We start from the raw sequence: 16792 nt of genomic DNA, 5'->3' as shown, positions 1-16792 counted from the left end.
GGGAAAGAGATCAGAACTCCCAGCTGTGTTGAAAGCTGTAATTCTGGGAGGGCAAAGGTATGAATCTTAACTCTCTTACCCTACGAAAGAAAATAGCATCCATCACTCATGGGGTGGGTGAAGGCAGAAAGAAAATGAAATGACAAAAAGTTGCTTGCAGGAACGGTGAACAGGTGGAAGAGTTAAATGTTTGAGGGGTGGAAGCCAAAGCCCCTGGAGAGGTGATAGCTGATGCACTGCTGTCCTGCTGCAGAGGCCAACCACCAGAATGGGAGAAACAGAGAGGAGCCCTAGAAGCACATTACAGAATGAGAAAAGGCCGCAACGTGAAGAGCCAGCATCTTTAATTACTAACATTACTTTAAGATACCAGAAAGGGCTGGAAAATCTCCCAGGATGTAGTGAAAATTTCCAATTATAAAGCAAAAACCGATGTAAAGAAGTAGCTGAAACTTAAGTGATGGATGTAACCTTGAGTAATCTTGAGATACGAGGTTTCAGCAGTTACAGTTAACAACCTAATGGCCCTGATAGATGGGTCTGTCCTGTTTTACAGAGGGAAAGAAGAACAGCAACTGGAAAAGCAGCAGACAGACATAGTGACAGAATGGTTGGTTTCGGTAAGGTTTTTTTTAAACAAGTGCTTAAGCAACAGAATGACTGCAGGAACCAGAACAGAAGTAACATTAAAGGAAAATGGCATAGGTAAGCATTAGAGGATATTCATACCTGTCTGATAACCAAGCTTAACTGCTGTATTCTAGTGTTGCTTAAAGTTAACCCTATATAATGCATGATACCATGAAAGATGCTAGACACATTTCCTTTAAAGGAAAGACAGGAAGACAGTAAAAACCTATGCATAAATATAACCATGTTGACTTAAGCCACAGTGTGAAGGCCGCCTGGTTATTATAAAGAAGAGAGACAAAGATGCAGGAATGAAAAAAAAAAGTGACTGAGAATATTGGAAGCTCTTATGAAGTGAAATACTCTGGTGATCCACATAGCAGGCCCACCTGCAATGTGAGACCAAAACCAAATTATCATAGCGAGAGTAAAGAAACAGTCCTTGCTGCTATCGTCTTCACCCCCGTCAGCTGAGCAAGGACCTCTGCTTGCCAGCCAGGCTTACCCACGTGTGGGGCTGTCTGCACCTCCTCCCACTTCCAGGAGTGGTAGTGGTGGTGGTGGCCGCTGCGTGGGATGCAGGGGCTCTGATTTCACCACTCTTCCAAAACTCGCCTGTGCCCTGACGCCTCCATCCTGTCCCTGCCTGCACGCTCCTCCTAAACACTGCTTCCCCCTGCTAAGTAACGCAGGGTGTATCTAGGGTTGTGCCTAATCCTGTGTGCCAACGCTCCTCCACCCAGGTCACCACCACCCAGGGCATCCCAGCCATTTCTAAAGGTGTCTCTCCAAAATCTGGGGAAGGGGGTGAGTGGGTGAGGGCAGGGGATACTCTTAGATGAGGAAGAGAGTCTCTGCAACTGCTCTTTGTACCAGTGGCCACAGAGTCATTCCTCAGCCACCCTAATGCTAATATTTGCACTCCTTCTATGGAGATAAACATTACAGATGTATCCGCTGCACAGAGGCACAGCACAAAACATGCTCCCTGCTGGCAGAAAGCATTTCCGTGCCATGTGGCAGTTCCTGAGACTACCCCCACCCTCCCCTGCTTTCTGCTGGTTTCTCACTGTGCCAATTCACTGCTTGCTGTAGGAATCATTAGAGTTTGCCCAGCTCTGGTAGCCCAGTTCTTGACTTTTTAGCTGATATCATGACATCCAGACTACTCCTGCCTCCCTTTTCCTGGAAGCTCTTGTTTTCCTGGCTGGTTTTGGGGCGTGCTAGCTTCTTGCTCATCAGAGCTTCTGTTTCCTTTTGGATGTACTTTTGTATGTTCCACTGGGGTGGGAACAAAAGAGGGAGCCTGAACTTCATCCTGCTTCATCCTCCTCCACTCTGCTGGGAATTGTACCACAGTGGGAAGTGTGCACCACTGCCAATTGCATTTGCTGACCTAACTGAGAGGAAAACTGGAATTCCACATGGGCTGTCACAGGCTTCTGCTCCTTGGCACAGGCGAGGGAGAAGGGGAGACTTAAACTGTGTGTTCTGGTGCCAAAATAGCTGGGGCCGAGCTTGCTGATAACTGCAGGGAGAAAAGACAACTGGGCTTTAGGGGGGCAAAGTGGGGGGAGGCTTGCAGCTAAAAAGAGAAGGACTCAGAATGGCTAAGGAGCTCTCAAAGTCTTGCTGCGTGCGAGGCGACTAGAGTACAGCCTCCGAGAAGAGTCAGCGGCAGGGACCTGAGCCAGCATGGTTGGGGAGGCCGTGACGGTGCCAAGAGCTGCAGGGGAACGGAATAGCACTGAGGGAAAGGTGTGAGCTGCTCTGGCTGGGGTGGCTCTGAGTGGGCAGAGACCTCTCTGTGTCAGCCTGGGCCTGTGCCCTGGGAAAGCTTGTTCTCTCACTCCTCATGCCATCTTCCCTGTTATGAAATGGGATGCTAATTTTAGTCCTACAGGGATCCAGAGACATTTTGCTTGGCTTCCACCAATTAAGTAAAAAACTGAAGATGCCCTGAAGGGAGGGAGAGATGCCAAGAGAGGAGGGATAAGAGGAGCCTCAGTCCCACTGTCCCTGACATACCACGACCTCTGGAGTCCTGTTTCTTCATTCTGGTTCAATATTAACCCAGCGGGGTTGTGACTCCACTTATTCTGCTCCCTGTGCATTTCCCTGCAGCCAGGGCTGTACAGCATGGCGCACAACAAAACCAGCGTGCTGAGGGGCCTGCTCTTTTCCAGCCTTCTGCACCTCACACTGAGCCATGCTGGAGGTAAGACTCAATGGCAGAGGGAGAAGGGCAGTACCAGTGGGTGACAGAAGGAAGAAAGATGGGGTTATTTCTTTCCAGGGGTAAATCCAGTGGCAGGTTTTCTCGGTAAGGCAGGAGGAGCTTCTAAAAGCTTGAAGTTGGGAGTGAAAGGGTGCCAAGAGTAGAGCGAGCAATAGGGCTTTCCTGCACAGGAGGATGCAGCAGCAGCCAGCAGCTGGCAGGGATGGCTGGTGACAAGAGCTCAGCGGATTTTGCAGGTCACCTGGGAGACAGTGGGGAAGGGGAATGTGGCTCAGCCCAGGACCTTGTGTAGCACAACTGTGAGCCTTTTTGGGCTAGAGTTCCTCAGCTGGCCTGGGTGGCTGCAATTCTCCATTGCCTCCCCAGCTGTCCCTTATCTAAACTTTAGGTCATACGCAGTATGCAGCCTTCCTGCTCGCTGTTCCTTATCTCTTATCAGAGCCTCTACTTCATCTATCTTTTCTTAATATGAGGTTAGGTCCTCTCTGACCCACTGCTGTGTGTGGGAAGACCTGTCTACAGGTCTAAAATCAGGGTCTCTGAACACGAAGATGGAACCAAGCTGTGCCTATTGCAGTGGTCTGAGGTTGACAAGACAGAAATACAGTGGCTGGCAGGGAGCAGTAGCAGGCTCCAAGCAAAAACAAGCCTCTACCTAACTGCAAATGAGCAGAGCAGCTTTTGTGAGGCTAGCAGAGGGATCATGTCGCTGCTGTTGCCTGAGTGATGCCAGCCCTGACAGATGAGTTATAGAGAGCCTGCTCTAATCATCAGGTGGGAACCTGATGGCTTCTCCTCTGCACTGGGGGAAGCTGGTCTGTGGGATCAACACATCAGCTGTGTGTGATTTTTGGAAACTGCAAGGGGAGACAAAGGGCCCCCCCGCTGCGAGCACCTCTTTGACTGGCAATGTTCTGATCTGTTAGTTTTCATGGAAAAGGGGCAGGCACTGTCACTGCTCAAACGCCCACGACGTGCTAACAAGGGATTTCTGGAAGAGATGCTTAAGGGAAACCTGGAGCGAGAGTGCCTGGAGGAGACGTGCAGTTACGAGGAGGCTTTTGAAGCCCTTGAATCCACTGTTCAGACGGTATGTACAGGGGGCATGGGTGGTCCCAAGAAACTTGTAGTGAGAGACTAGGAGGTTGCACATGCAGCAAGGGGCTGGGATTGTAAGACTCCGTTCCATGATACAAAGATGAGGCTGATGCATATGTGCCCCAAGGAGAGCTCAGGCTTCCTTACGGAGTTTCCCTCCTGGAGCCACTCCAGGGAATGCAGCTCAAAGCTCAGGTTCTTTTCCCTCCCTGTCTATTTTAAGCATGAAGTGAAAAGGAGAGTCTTCCCTTAACCACCGGTCCTGAATTGCATCTTCCACTGGTTCAGCATGGTGCTGCACACATTCAGACTGCCACAGCCCAGATGCTCACAGAAGAGCTGGCTTAGCAACCAAACACTGAGTGCAGGTGTCTCAAGCTCCTTTGAGCTGAAGCTTTGACACAGCCCGTCCCTTTTTCTAGCTTCCAGACCCACTCTGCTAAATTTTCTGCATCCTTTTGGGATTTGCTTCCAGCCCCCAGGCCAGTATCCATGTTGAATTCCACACCCAGGAATACAACAGCGAACAGATGAACAGTTAGGAGTCTAAGGCAGCAAGATACAACCTCTGTAGAGAATTTCTAAAGCCATCACCCCCGGGCTGCACAACAGAAATGTAGATCCAAATTGCCAAGCAATACCTACATGGGATCTGTGTGGCCTTAGAAGTTCTAGGTTCAGCTACTTGGACTTCTGCACTGTAGCACAGGCTCTGCTTCCTCTGCAGGTTGGTGAAGGTTGTAAGCATCTTTGGTTTTTTTAGGAACAACAGTACTCTTTTGATTTCTGAGTCTGATGAGTGGGAATGTGGTTTTATATCAGATTTTTTGCTTTGTTTGACTCCGTAGTAATTGATATCAACAGGGGTAGGTTAGCCTGTTCCATTTGTTGTGATGGGGCATTCTCCTACTGGTTTGAATTGCAGCAGCTAAGCAAGGTCTGGTGTTCTGTGTCCCTACTCTTAAATATATATATATTTATGTATTATATATAGAAATTATATATATATTTTTTTTTTTTTACAGGAGGCATTTTGGTCAAAATACCAAGGTAAGTTGCTTCAAGTGCTGCAGGTGCTCTGCTATCCCTTAGGATGCACTGTCCCATCCTGGAAAGATGGCTCCCTACCCTCTTACAAGAGCTCACTTTCCAGAACAAAGCACTTGTGTTTTGTCCCTAGATGATAAACTGGTTAAAACTATGATATTTATTCGGATTCCTTTCATATACTGTGTTTCTTTCTTCTTACTTTGCTAGTATGTCAGGGAGCGAGAAAGTCCAGGACAGTTCTGGATGCTTGTCTAGAAGGTAAGAAATTCATGTTGACCTCAGTCTGCCAGATGCAGCGAGTTCCAGGAACTTGCTTCCTGCAGTTTGTAAGGAAAAAAAAATAATCTAAAGTTGGTGAAGCCATCTGATTAGAAAGAAAAACAGCAGGAGGGGAGTTTGAAATTCCTTTCTTCCTCTTAATTTCCCCACTAACTATTTCACAAACAGCCCAACTCCCCCACTGAAACAGCAAGGGGTACCTATCCTTCTCTCTGTAACAGTCAGGTGTCCCCAGGCCAAGGCTCTGACCTGTGCCTACAGCCAAAGCAAAGCACAGAGCCTCAGGGTGAGCTCCCTCTGAGGCAGAGCGAGCTTAAGCTGTGCGTTCTTCTCACCCCATGAAGAGAATGGCCGTGCTTGTGCAGGCTCATTCATGCAGCAAAAGTTAAAGGGATCTGTGGGATGGTACCTCTGACCTTGAAAAATGCAATGTCCGTTTTCCCTGGCCCTGGCTTACACCATGTTGGGATTTTGACAGGTAACTGCTCTCTTGGTCTGGGCAAGAACTATCGGGGGACAATTAGCTACACCAAATCAGGGATTGAATGTCAAGTGTGGACAAGCAAATATCCACATATACCTAAGTAAGCTCATCTCCCGCACACCCCTAAAGGGTTCTCCAGGGTGTCCGTCCTTCCTAGCCTAACCAGCTTTTTCTCATAGATTTAATGCCACCATTTATCCAAACCTCATTGAGAACTACTGCAGGAACCCAGACAACAACACAGAAGGGCCATGGTGCTACACCCGAGACCCAACGGTGCAACGGGAGGAGTGTCCCATCCCACTGTGTGGTATGCCTCAGCGCTACACCCCAGCAAGCCCTCCACTGGCAGGGAACACTGGACTGAGACCAATACTAAATATGTCAAGGAAGGGGAGAGAGTTAGGAGGGAGGGATCTTACATGAACAGTCAGTCGGAGTAGAGGAGCTGGATCTTAAAGGGTAAAGGAGCTGAGGAGGAAAAGTCATTGAGTTGGCCATACATCTACCTTGGCTAAATTCCTCTGATGTGCTGTTTTCTCTAGACTACACTAACCTAGACTGAAATTAAATCCAGTGCCAGCAGTACCCTAGAATCTACTAGAGTTTTGCCAGTCAGCAGCACCCCGAAATCCTGGCTCAGCTACCTCTAATTTGTGGCAGCAATGAGTCATACTGGGGTTTTTTTGCCTGAATTCCCACCTTTAGGACAAAACCACTACAGCTTGTGCTTGACTGCCTGCCTTAATGCTCACTCATACAGGCAGGTGCAATTTAATGTCCACAATCTCAAGAAAAGAGAAGATGACCTTCTCTCATTGCACTTGACAGGATGGAGAACCATCCGCCTACACATGTACCTTCCCACTTCTCCACAGTACAAAGCTGACTCCCCTGAGGCTCAACCTCTGTCTCAGAAGAACTAGTAGAAAGCAGAGAACCTTCTTGCAGCAGAAGTTTCTCTTTCAAAAGCAGAGACTAGAGGCAACAACTCTTATAAGTGAAAGTCAGAGAGGTCAGCGAACATTTTGACCAACAGGTGGGCTGAAGTTTTGAAAATCATTACCATTGCCCTGGTCTGCAGTATGGCAAACTGGAAAGAGATACTGCTCCACTTTGAGGTGATCAGGCATCTGTACTATCTCTGTCTACTAGTTAGTTTCTGACTTACAGTAACTTACTGTTACACTTACACATGCATGGAGATGGCAGGACTAGAAAAGCCTTGCTTTCATGCATGGTTCCTTTGCAATCCTGTTGACATGAGTCAATCTCACATGGAAGCAGCCTCACCGATTAAGGTGAATGCTACTTGCCTGGTGGCTGTTGTGCCCCAGGGTGAGCAGTCAAAGACAGGGTCTCTCTTCACATGGGAATTCTACCCCCAGTGCACAAGGAGAAGGCAGCTTGAGGCCAAGAAACTGCCGTGGAACAGAATATCTGCTGCCCACTCACTCGGGAAATGGTGCTTAAAGCTTGAAGCCATTAGGACACTTGCAAGAAAAAAGTGTGGGAAGTCTGGCAGGAAGATTTTTCTCTTATCATTAGATATAGAAACATTGGCAAAAGTGAAATTTGCCATTTTAGTAGCCTATCACAATAAAAGGCTCCCCCAAATACGGTCTAGTTACGTATTTGAGAAAAAGGTATTGGAGGCTCTAACACAGCAACATTATGATGCCTGGGACCTACCAATCCCTTGAGCTGGTTCTCAGATACCCCAGAAAGGAACAAAATATTGTCCCTTGCAGCTTAGTGGCAAAGAGAAGTGTGAGGAATAGTGCCAGCCTCACCTTACCTCCTGTTGAAAGAACCAGCTCTGACACTGCAATACTGTAGAGGGTTGCTACATGCATGGGAGCACAGTGGGAACCTCCAAACATAATGGGATGACCCATAGGACGACCCATGGGACTCTGGGCTTTAGTAAAGCAGCTCCGGTACTATTTGCCAACAGCAATTGAGTGCAAAGCTAGGTTTAAATCACAGCTCTCTGCCTTTCCAGGTCAAGAAGGGACAACAGTTGAATTTACTCCACGGGCCACATCACCAGCCCTGGTGGAGTCCTGTGAACAAGAGAAAGGGATGCTTTACACCGGGACCCTTGCTGTCACTGTGTCTGGAGCCAAATGCTTGCCGTGGAACTCTGAGAAAGCCAAAGAGGTGCTCCGTGGAAAACACATCGATCCAGAGGTGAAGCTGCTGGAGAATTACTGTCGGAATCCCGACGGAGACGATGAGGGTGTCTGGTGTGTCACAGATGAACCGCCCAACTTTGAATATTGTGATCTGCACTACTGCGGTGAGAAGCCTGCATTGGTTTGGGTAGGCACACTTGTGAGGAGGCGGCAAACAAAAGCAGTATGTGCAATCAGGGTGAAGTGCTTAGCCTGGGAGGCATAGACAAGGAAATATGCGCACCATATACATGGAAGTCCTGTTTGTCCAATTATCACATGTACTAACCTGCTGTACATGTATAGAGCTGTTACATCTCTCAGGTATTCTCCCTGAAAATCCACAATCGTGGACAAGGAGCATTAAAAAGAGGATCATTCCTTCATCAGACCCACTGTGTGTGGAAAGGAACATCTGCATTGCTGATAATAATGGAAACTACAGCTAAGCCTTTGACCATGTTTGTCTTTCTGTCTCTCTCAGACAGCTTGTTAGAGGATGGGAACGAACAGTTGGAGGCAATGTCAGGACGTACTACCCTTTCTCAAGAGTTCAAAACCTTCTTTGATGACAAAACTTTTGGTTCAGGTGAAGCAGGTGAGCAAAAACTCTAGATCCAGCATCACAGTTTGTAGAAAGGCTGCAGCTCCTTCCCCTAGGGAAGAAGCCTTCCCACTTTTCCCAGAAACACCAGCTTGCCAAATGCTGTCAAAAACAGGGGGGGATATTTAAATCCCTTGAAGGACCCTCAGAAGCCAATCTCCAGTCACGATCACGGAGCTAGTAAGCACTTCCTTCCTAGGCTCTTCCAGCTTAGCAAGCTGACTGCAGACAACATTTCTCCACTGCGAAACAGTTAGAGTAACAAAGCCAGATTGTCTATTTTTTCAGACTGCGGCACTCGTCCTTTATTTGAGAAGAAAAACATAGTGGACAAAAGTGAGAAGGAGCTGCTGGAGTCCTACAGAGGAAGCAGAATTGTGCATGGGGACGATGCAGAAGTTGGCAGTTCCCCCTGGTAAGTGTTATCTTTGTATAGTCCTTCATGGGGAATATTGTCTCCCTCTTCTTCAGTTCAAGCAGGGGAGAGTAAAAGGTCTCTCACACCTCAGGCAGCATGCAGGCATTATGTTTCTAATCAAAGTTCCTCAAGTGATTGACAGGGCAGTACTAAAATAGCTGGAAGGAAACTCTCCTCTTGAGCCAAGTATGCAACCATCTGGGAAAGCAAGAGTGCTGGGGTGTGTCGTTTTGTCTCTTCCTCCTTCCAGCTTTGCTGGAGCAGAGAGGATGAGAAACCTCCCTAGGTGAAGGAAAAGGGGTAAATGGCCCACTACATAGAATATACACATGCAGGGAAAACTTTTGCTAGAGAGCCACCTACGCAGTTTTCTTTATCAGTATAGTGCAATGCTTTTCCCTGGCTCACTGCAAATTTTGCTCTTTCTGCATGACACCAAGATGCATTCAGCCAGCCATGCCTTTAGTCCTGCTAAGTCTTCCTCCCTCCTCTCTCAGGCAGGTGATGCTCTACAAAAAGAGTCCTCAAGAGCTGCTGTGTGGTGCCAGCCTCATCAGTGACAGCTGGATCTTGACTGCTGCTCATTGTCTTTATTATCCACCCTGGGACAAGAACTTAACTACAAATGACATCTTGGTGCGGATTGGCAAGCACATAAGGGCAAAGTAAGAGCCTGGATGAAGTCAGAGTGAAATAGCTGCCTTCCTGGAGTAATGAGATACAGTGAGGTTAGGCTATCGAAGGGAACAGACATAGCCAGCATCACATGCCTCTCAATAATGAGACCTAATGGAGCTGCCATTTGCTGCTCTCGCTGAGCCTAAACTCAAAGGGAGGGGCAGAAGCATGGAAACCCTAAAGGGGCACTCCAGTGTAAAGACAGTATTGTCTCAGAGGGTACAAAGCACCTGAGAGTATCATGAACCCCAGAAGACTCTCAGTTGCTACTGTACTGCGAGTTCTTCCCTTCATGACTATTTCAGATATGAAAAGAATAAAGAGAAGATTGCTCTGTTGGATAAAATCATCATCCATCCCAAGTACAACTGGAAAGAGAACATGGACCGAGACATTGCACTCATGCACTTGAAGAGACCAGTCATCTTCAGTGACTACATCCATCCTGTCTGCCTGCCTACCAAAGAGGTTGTGCAGAGGTGAGGAGACTCCCACAGTCCTAAAAACAGAAGCTACAAAAGCCTTCTTCGGGCCTTCAAAAGGGACAGAAAAAGATTCCTTATTTAGGCTATTTGCAGCAAGACAGCCAGGCAGGAGATAGCTGTTACAATATATTTGATTATACTCATGCTTCCTTCCACAGGCTGATGTTGGCAGGTTTCAAAGGACGGGTAACTGGTTGGGGAAACTTGAAAGAAACATGGGGCACTAGCCCAGGCAACCTCCCCACAGTTCTGCAACAGCTCAATGTGCCAATTGTAGACCAAGATACCTGCAAAGCTTCCACCAAAGTTAAAGTCACTGACAACATGTTCTGTGCAGGTAAGTCGCACTGGAGACCCAAGGCCAACTTGCCGTGAAAGACAAGGGCTCAGAGCTCCTGGTGGGGCTCACACAGCAAGGTTACTTACTGATAAATTTGCAAACGCCCTCCATAAAGACTAACTTTCATCTGATAAGAACTTTTTTCAGAAAACAGGAAGGCTGCAGAACTTAAAGCTATGAATAAAGTTTGTAACGCTATGCTATGTCAGGCTAACTAGCCTAATGGCACCACTCTGCCAGGTATCAGCAACAGCTGTGTGAGAACTAAGCACATATAAAATTATCTTTTCACCAGTATATGGAACAGTTCAGTGACTTTCTAAATTAAAGGCTGCACACCAGTTATCCTACTCAGTAGCCAAAGAGCCCTTTCTTCTCTACTAATTTGGCTCAACCTTTTGGAGCCTATTCACACTTACACCCACAACTTCTGTGGCAACAGGCTCCGCAGATTAGTTAGGCATGTGTGAAAAATAGAATTCCTCATGCTCTGTTAAATTTCTTGTCTAATAAATTTGAAGAGGTACACATCTATACTCGTAAGAAAAAAATATTTCTTTTCCACATCATATGCTATTTTATGGACCCTTTACGGCTCTTGTCATTTCTCTTCCAAGCTGAGAAGCACTTATTTCATAGAAGGTATTCTGTACTTGTGATAATCCTCATTGTACCTTCCCAAGTCTCTTCTGACATTATACCCTTTTTGAGAGATAATAGAAGCGAACACAGAAGAGACTATGGATTAGCATACCAGTTTAATACTTCCTGCTGTATTCTTCATTTGTGCAGACTTTATCAGTTCCTACAAGCAAATCTCCAATGATTTTTGACAGAGTTTGTGCTGCTTGCATCTAATAACATATATGATTGATTGAGTTAGGATGGAAGCCAATTTCATGAGTATACTGGCAATAGTGTTCTTATGGTTTCTTTTTCTAGACAAGTGTCTTGAAGAAAAATAGGTGAGATGCAGACATACAGCAGAAAAGGGGAGACACAGGTGATGGGAAAATGCAAAGATACTGTCTAGTTCATCAGGAATTAAAGTGAAATCCCTTTCCTCTTTCTGATAAGACTGTAGGAAGACAGCCTGCAGAATGACAGGAAGACAAAAGCGAGGATGGTAACATGTCTCTACAGTAAACAGAATGAAAGAACAGGGTACATGGAATATTACAGACACAGAAGTTTCTAAAACAAGAGAAAGGCACAGTAGCTCAAGCTACAGCTGTGAACACAGTGGCAGCAGACACCACCAGCAATTCTGATGAAAGAGAAATAAGAGCACAGAGGGTAGAAAAATATGGTGGATTCAGGAATGTTGCAAAGAGAAGCAGATTTAGCTGGTTTACATATAAAAAACAAAGCAGTTTTCTAAATTTAAGTCCAATAGTTGGCAGAAGCAGTCTCATGGCTCTCAGAAAATTTATGCAGCAATACTTCAAGGAAAAGATGGCCAACACCAACCACTCCCCCTACAGTCAAGTGTCCAACTTTCTTCTTGCCTGTAGGTTACAGTCCTGAAGACTCAAGGAGAGGAGATGCCTGTGAAGGGGACAGTGGGGGACCTTTTGTAATGAAGGTATGTTCAACAAGTTCAAGCTCATAAAACATGTGAAGCTAGGTTTGTGCTATGTTGAGTTTTCGTAATAGTCTAAAAAAAGAGCAGCAGAGACGGAGCCTGCTGAGTGGCTGAAACAAACTCATCTCATGCCCAAGCTGAGCAACTGAGAGGAATCCTGCAGTCATCCAGCTCCATTTCTATACTGAGCTCTCAGCATGTACGGAGATCAGCTGCAGAATGCATGAGTGACAGCCAATTCTCACTTAAAGGTTTAAGAGTAGAGATAAAATTACTCCAACAAGCTATGTCACCTAGTGGATGCCAGTCTGAATTCCAAATCAGTATCCATCACTAAACAAGGCTGGGGCGCATACAAGGCTTACATCTGGAATTCTCTTGCTCCTTGTGCCAATCATCTTTTTCTTTGCCTTTAGAACCCAGATGACAGCCGTTGGTATCAAGTGGGGATAGTTTCATGGGGAGAAGGCTGTGATCGAGACGGCAAATATGGATTTTACACCCACGTATTCCGCCTGAAAAAGTGGATGAGAAAAGCCATTGAAAAACATGGGCGATAGAGGAAGCATTTACCATGCTTGCTCTTGGTTTTGTTACAATGCTCCACTTCTTAAAAACATAAGCATAGAAGATCCTGAAGTAAAAGTTATATCCTTACAACTCGACAAAGGAAAGCGGTCTCCCTTGAAAATAAAAGTTCTCAAACCCATCTTCTTCATTTTGTTCATGCTAAGTTTAGTTGCACTTCAATCTAGGCCACCACAGTAGCCAGGAGTACCAAAAGAATGGCAATAGTCGTACTGCTAATTACCTGTTGTGCTTCAAACAAATTCTCCTCCCTTCTATCAGCTATAATCATCAACAGATTTTAGACCTCAGATGATGGCCTTAAGTCAGTCATAGTAAACACAATTGTGCCCTCAGGCACTGTCTGTTTTCTCCCTTCAAGTCAACTCATTTTCCGTTCTAGAAATTGAGCCAGGAATGTACTGGAGATAATCACCCTACAGTAACTGTGGCATTACACAAGACTAATACCAATGTCAAAAGTAAAGCAACTATCACTTGCTTTACAAGACATCGTTCTCCGCTACAATAGTGGGCAACAAATACCAGCACCAGTGTTTGCAAGGTTAGCATCTTAAGAAGTTAAGATGCCAGCTGCATGCAGTTCATCCTATAGAGGAATACGGGCTTGAATATATTGAATAGTACTTCCATTACTGTATGGCAGTAACTTTCTACATGGCAGGTGGTGCTGGGTCCTCAAAGCATATTTTCCACCTGCATAGCAAGATTCAGAAGGAAGCAATTCATGCACAGTCATTGCCAAAGAGCCTTCAATGGAAGCATCCTGCACTACATGCATTTGGTTGTCTTATAAATCCCATTTAGGGATGACTCCCAAAAGAAGCTTCAGTTCTTTCATGAACTCCTGTTTCACAGAAATTTGTGGACCACTGAAGACCCAGCAGTAAACATGTATTCTTGACTACTCCATTTGGTCAGCCTGATTTTCTCTTAAAGTGATCATGAGACTTGGAAACTGTCCGTGCTCCATACTCCTAAACTCCTTCACAGTGCCATCAAGTCACAGACATGGGCAACAGTGAAATTTTTTGTGCTTCATACAGAGTATTAAGCAGCAGAGTGACTGTTGAAAAAGTGACAGTAGAGGTAATAATCTGAAATTAGTTGGGTATAAACAAAGTCATTGATCAACTACTGTCTGGCTACCTCCTTGAAGATGGCTCATTGGGGAATCAACTTGAAGACAGCCCACTTTGCCTAAAGCATGCACAAAAACAACCTCTCAAAAGACATCTGAAGAAAGAAACCTCAAGAGCTCAAGTTCCACAACTGTTTAAAGTCATTGATAACCACAGGCATTGGACACTGAAAATGTTTAGCCCTTCTAATGTTTACATTTTTAGCCTCACATTTTCACTGCTATCTAACAATCTGTGAGAAATTGCACACCTAAGGAGGGGAACCAGGACCATACAGTTTCTGGAGTAAGTCACTGTTAATACTGACTTGTTACAAACAATACAGAGGAATAATTTTTAAAATTCAGTTTAATGTTATTTAAATATTGTCTGGGCTGAAGATTAGGCTTTATTAATTTATGTGCACAAGTTTTAGTTTAGAACTCCCAGGATATTGAGTCCAACCAAACACTACAGAGACACAGGGCAAAAAACTCGTTCATAATAGGCAACTGTATCTTCTGCTACTCAGTTATTCCTGTACTTCACTTCCAGTTGAGCTTAAATTTAAAATAGTTGTATGCAGGTTTGCAGGCATTGCTGTTTTAACATCCTGAGCTAATTAACAAATAGCTCTTCAGAACGTCTGCTGGACATGGTAAAGGAACATATGGATTAATTTAGGTGTCAGTAAGTTTCAAAAAGCAGCTAGTAATTGAGAGGTAGTGGCAGTAACTCTAGTGCCAGCCAACACAAACTATTCACAAGCTCCAGTTTAAGTGCACAAAACCTCAGCACTTACCAAGAAGGGCCAAACCTCCACTTATACACAGCTGTTCCACAAGAAAGTGCAGGCCTGCTTCAGGTCAGGAGGAAACAGCGACTACTAAATCGAGGTGGTGGAGCAATGAATGGCATCATGTCAATTAACACAGGATGGAGAACGCTCGCAAGTCACCTGCTATCACAGTGTACAAACTCACCATAAGCACCAAGCAGTATTATGTCAACTGCAACCCCAGCCTAGGGGTCCTATTAAAAGGAAGATTTCAGCCATTTGCAGAAGCTCTGGCATAGGTCTGTTGTACAGATACTAATTTAAAGCCACATTTTTACTGTAATCAGGCAAGATAGTTTCAGTAATGGCCCTAATGCAGAGACTGCTGATCCACAGAGCAAACAACAAAAGCAGCAGTTACATGGAAGAGATTAAAATCTAGAGCAAAAGTGTGCCATTTTAAGCCTGCCTGTCCAACTCTTCAATAACTTTGTTCTAGCTACGGAACAGATGTGCAATTTATGCTTCGCAATCAGCTCTCACATGGAAGTGCAGTAGTAAGGTGAAAACACATCCCCTCCCTAGAGATGAAAGCGCTAGAAGGCTACACAGTGTCTTAATCTTCATAGCTTGTTACTTCTGAAAAAGGCTAATCAGAAGACACTCTTACAAAAAAAAGCAGTGGCTACAGCTTTCACAGACTAGCACTACCAGGAGTCTTGGTTATACAAAATAGTAGAGTTTGCTGACATCAGATATTTAAGAGCAAAAAGAACATTGTGGTGAGGTCTACGTGCACTTGAAAACTGCATGAGAAAGACTGCTTAACCAAATGAGGCCAGGACAAATGAGTCCACTAACTGTACATCACTGCTAATCTATTCCGTATCAATGGCAGCAGGCTCCCTCAAAGAAAGCATTGTACACAGATGGGACTATGCTTAATCTGGGTAGAGGCATCACAAGAACTAGATAATTTAAAATAGGCATTTCAGCAAACTAAATAGTCTCAACTTACTCAAGTTACAGAAACATATTCCAAAACAAAAAAAGCAACTATATGAAAAATGTACTACTGCTCATAGAAGTAAGAGTGCAAAGTCTCAGGATTGCACCCACAAATAGTGTATATTCACTCATTTTCCTTATAATATATCCAAACCCCAAGGTTCTTCTCAAGAATAGCTTAGTTCAATTTCTAGATGCCCAGTCGCTAACATTCAGGAATAGAGTGACTTCTCTAACCAGCAGTCACTGCTGTTCCTACAGAGGCTGGTATAGTTAATGCAAACTTTATTTACAAAAGACACTTAAATTAGTTACTTCATGCCATGTGTCCATACAGAATCAACAGTTCAAGGATTACATGGAGAAGAATTCACAAAATTAAAAGTGAAATCACTAAAGATCTTCTAAGAGTTAAGAACTAGGAAAAGATCTTAAAGACAATTTTACAAATAAAAAAACAAGTTATGAGAAACTAGTCTGAGCAAGAGGATGGTTGTTTACAGGTCTGTACACTAAAACTAATACACAGACAGCCTTCTATTGTCAAAGAAATGCTCACTGAGAAGCAGAGTATGTACAAATACTTGTGCCACAACGACTCAACCCCCCAAAATCCACTGTATTATACATAAACCAGTTTGTATACATTAGGCCTAAATGAGGCCATTTAAACTATGAAGACTTCTAGTTTAGTAAACTAAAGCTGAAGACAGCCCAAGCAACAGTGATGCTGTCTCTCTCACATCTTTACTTGCGACTGCTTTTTATTCTCTCCAATCTTTTTTTCAAGTCATCAATATTAGCTGCTGCAGAAGAGGGTGAAGCCAGGGTAGTTCCAATGCCAGAGGAATGAGTCTGATTGGAGTCCAGGTCCAGGTGCTGGTACTGCTCCCGTGACTCACGGAGCTGGGAGAGCTTACTGTGAAGCATATCTGTAGAGGATGCAACTGTAGGGACTGCTGGTTTAGAGAGCAGAGACGTCAGAGGTGGTCTGTCTTCCTGCTACACGGGACGAAAGTGAAGTGTTAAGACAGATGGTGGCAAAAGCCATGTAAGAAGTACAAACAATAACCAATGGCTTTTCATCTTCACAGAAGAAAGGGAAGGAGGAATACAACATAAGTGATTTGGAGCAATAAAGTCAGTTGCCATCACAGTCAGAACCATGCAAAAACTAACTACAACACTCAATTCCTATAATTTAAGTAGTTCACATTTGACTTGATGCCA

General features: G+C 44.9%; 2 protein-coding genes across 2 annotated transcripts in view; one reads left to right on the top strand and one right to left on the bottom strand.

Annotated features, from left to right (window-relative positions):
- Positions 1-2350: 2350 nt before the first annotated feature.
- On the top strand, positions 2351-14068 carry F2 (coagulation factor II, thrombin). Its single transcript, XM_035902887.1, is given in 14 exon segments — positions 2351-3742; positions 3745-3959; positions 4993-5017; positions 5225-5275; positions 5775-5880; positions 5960-6090; positions 7786-8082; positions 8442-8555; positions 8850-8976; positions 9477-9644; positions 9963-10136; positions 10301-10479; positions 11997-12067; positions 12484-14068. Coding segments are annotated over 14 exon segments (1890 nt in total). The 5' UTR covers positions 2351-3654; the 3' UTR covers positions 12628-14068.
- Positions 14069-15612: 1544 nt separating this feature from the next.
- Positions 15613-16792, bottom strand: part of CKAP5 (cytoskeleton associated protein 5) — a 42168-nt gene continuing 40988 nt past the window's right edge. Inside the window, exon 43 of the mRNA XM_035902950.1 lies at positions 15613-16564. Coding sequence (XP_035758843.1) covers positions 16310-16564 — 255 coding nt within the window. The 3' untranslated portion in view covers positions 15613-16309. The remainder of the gene's footprint in view (positions 16565-16792) is intronic.

This window comes from Egretta garzetta, unplaced genomic scaffold, assembly GCF_000687185.1.
Source record: "Egretta garzetta isolate BGI_Z169 unplaced genomic scaffold, ASM68718v1 scaffold329, whole genome shotgun sequence".
NCBI classification, from domain to species: Eukaryota; Metazoa; Chordata; class Aves; order Pelecaniformes; family Ardeidae; genus Egretta; species Egretta garzetta.
Note: the sequence above shows the minus strand (reverse complement) of the source record. Positions and strands in the feature narration are given on the sequence as shown.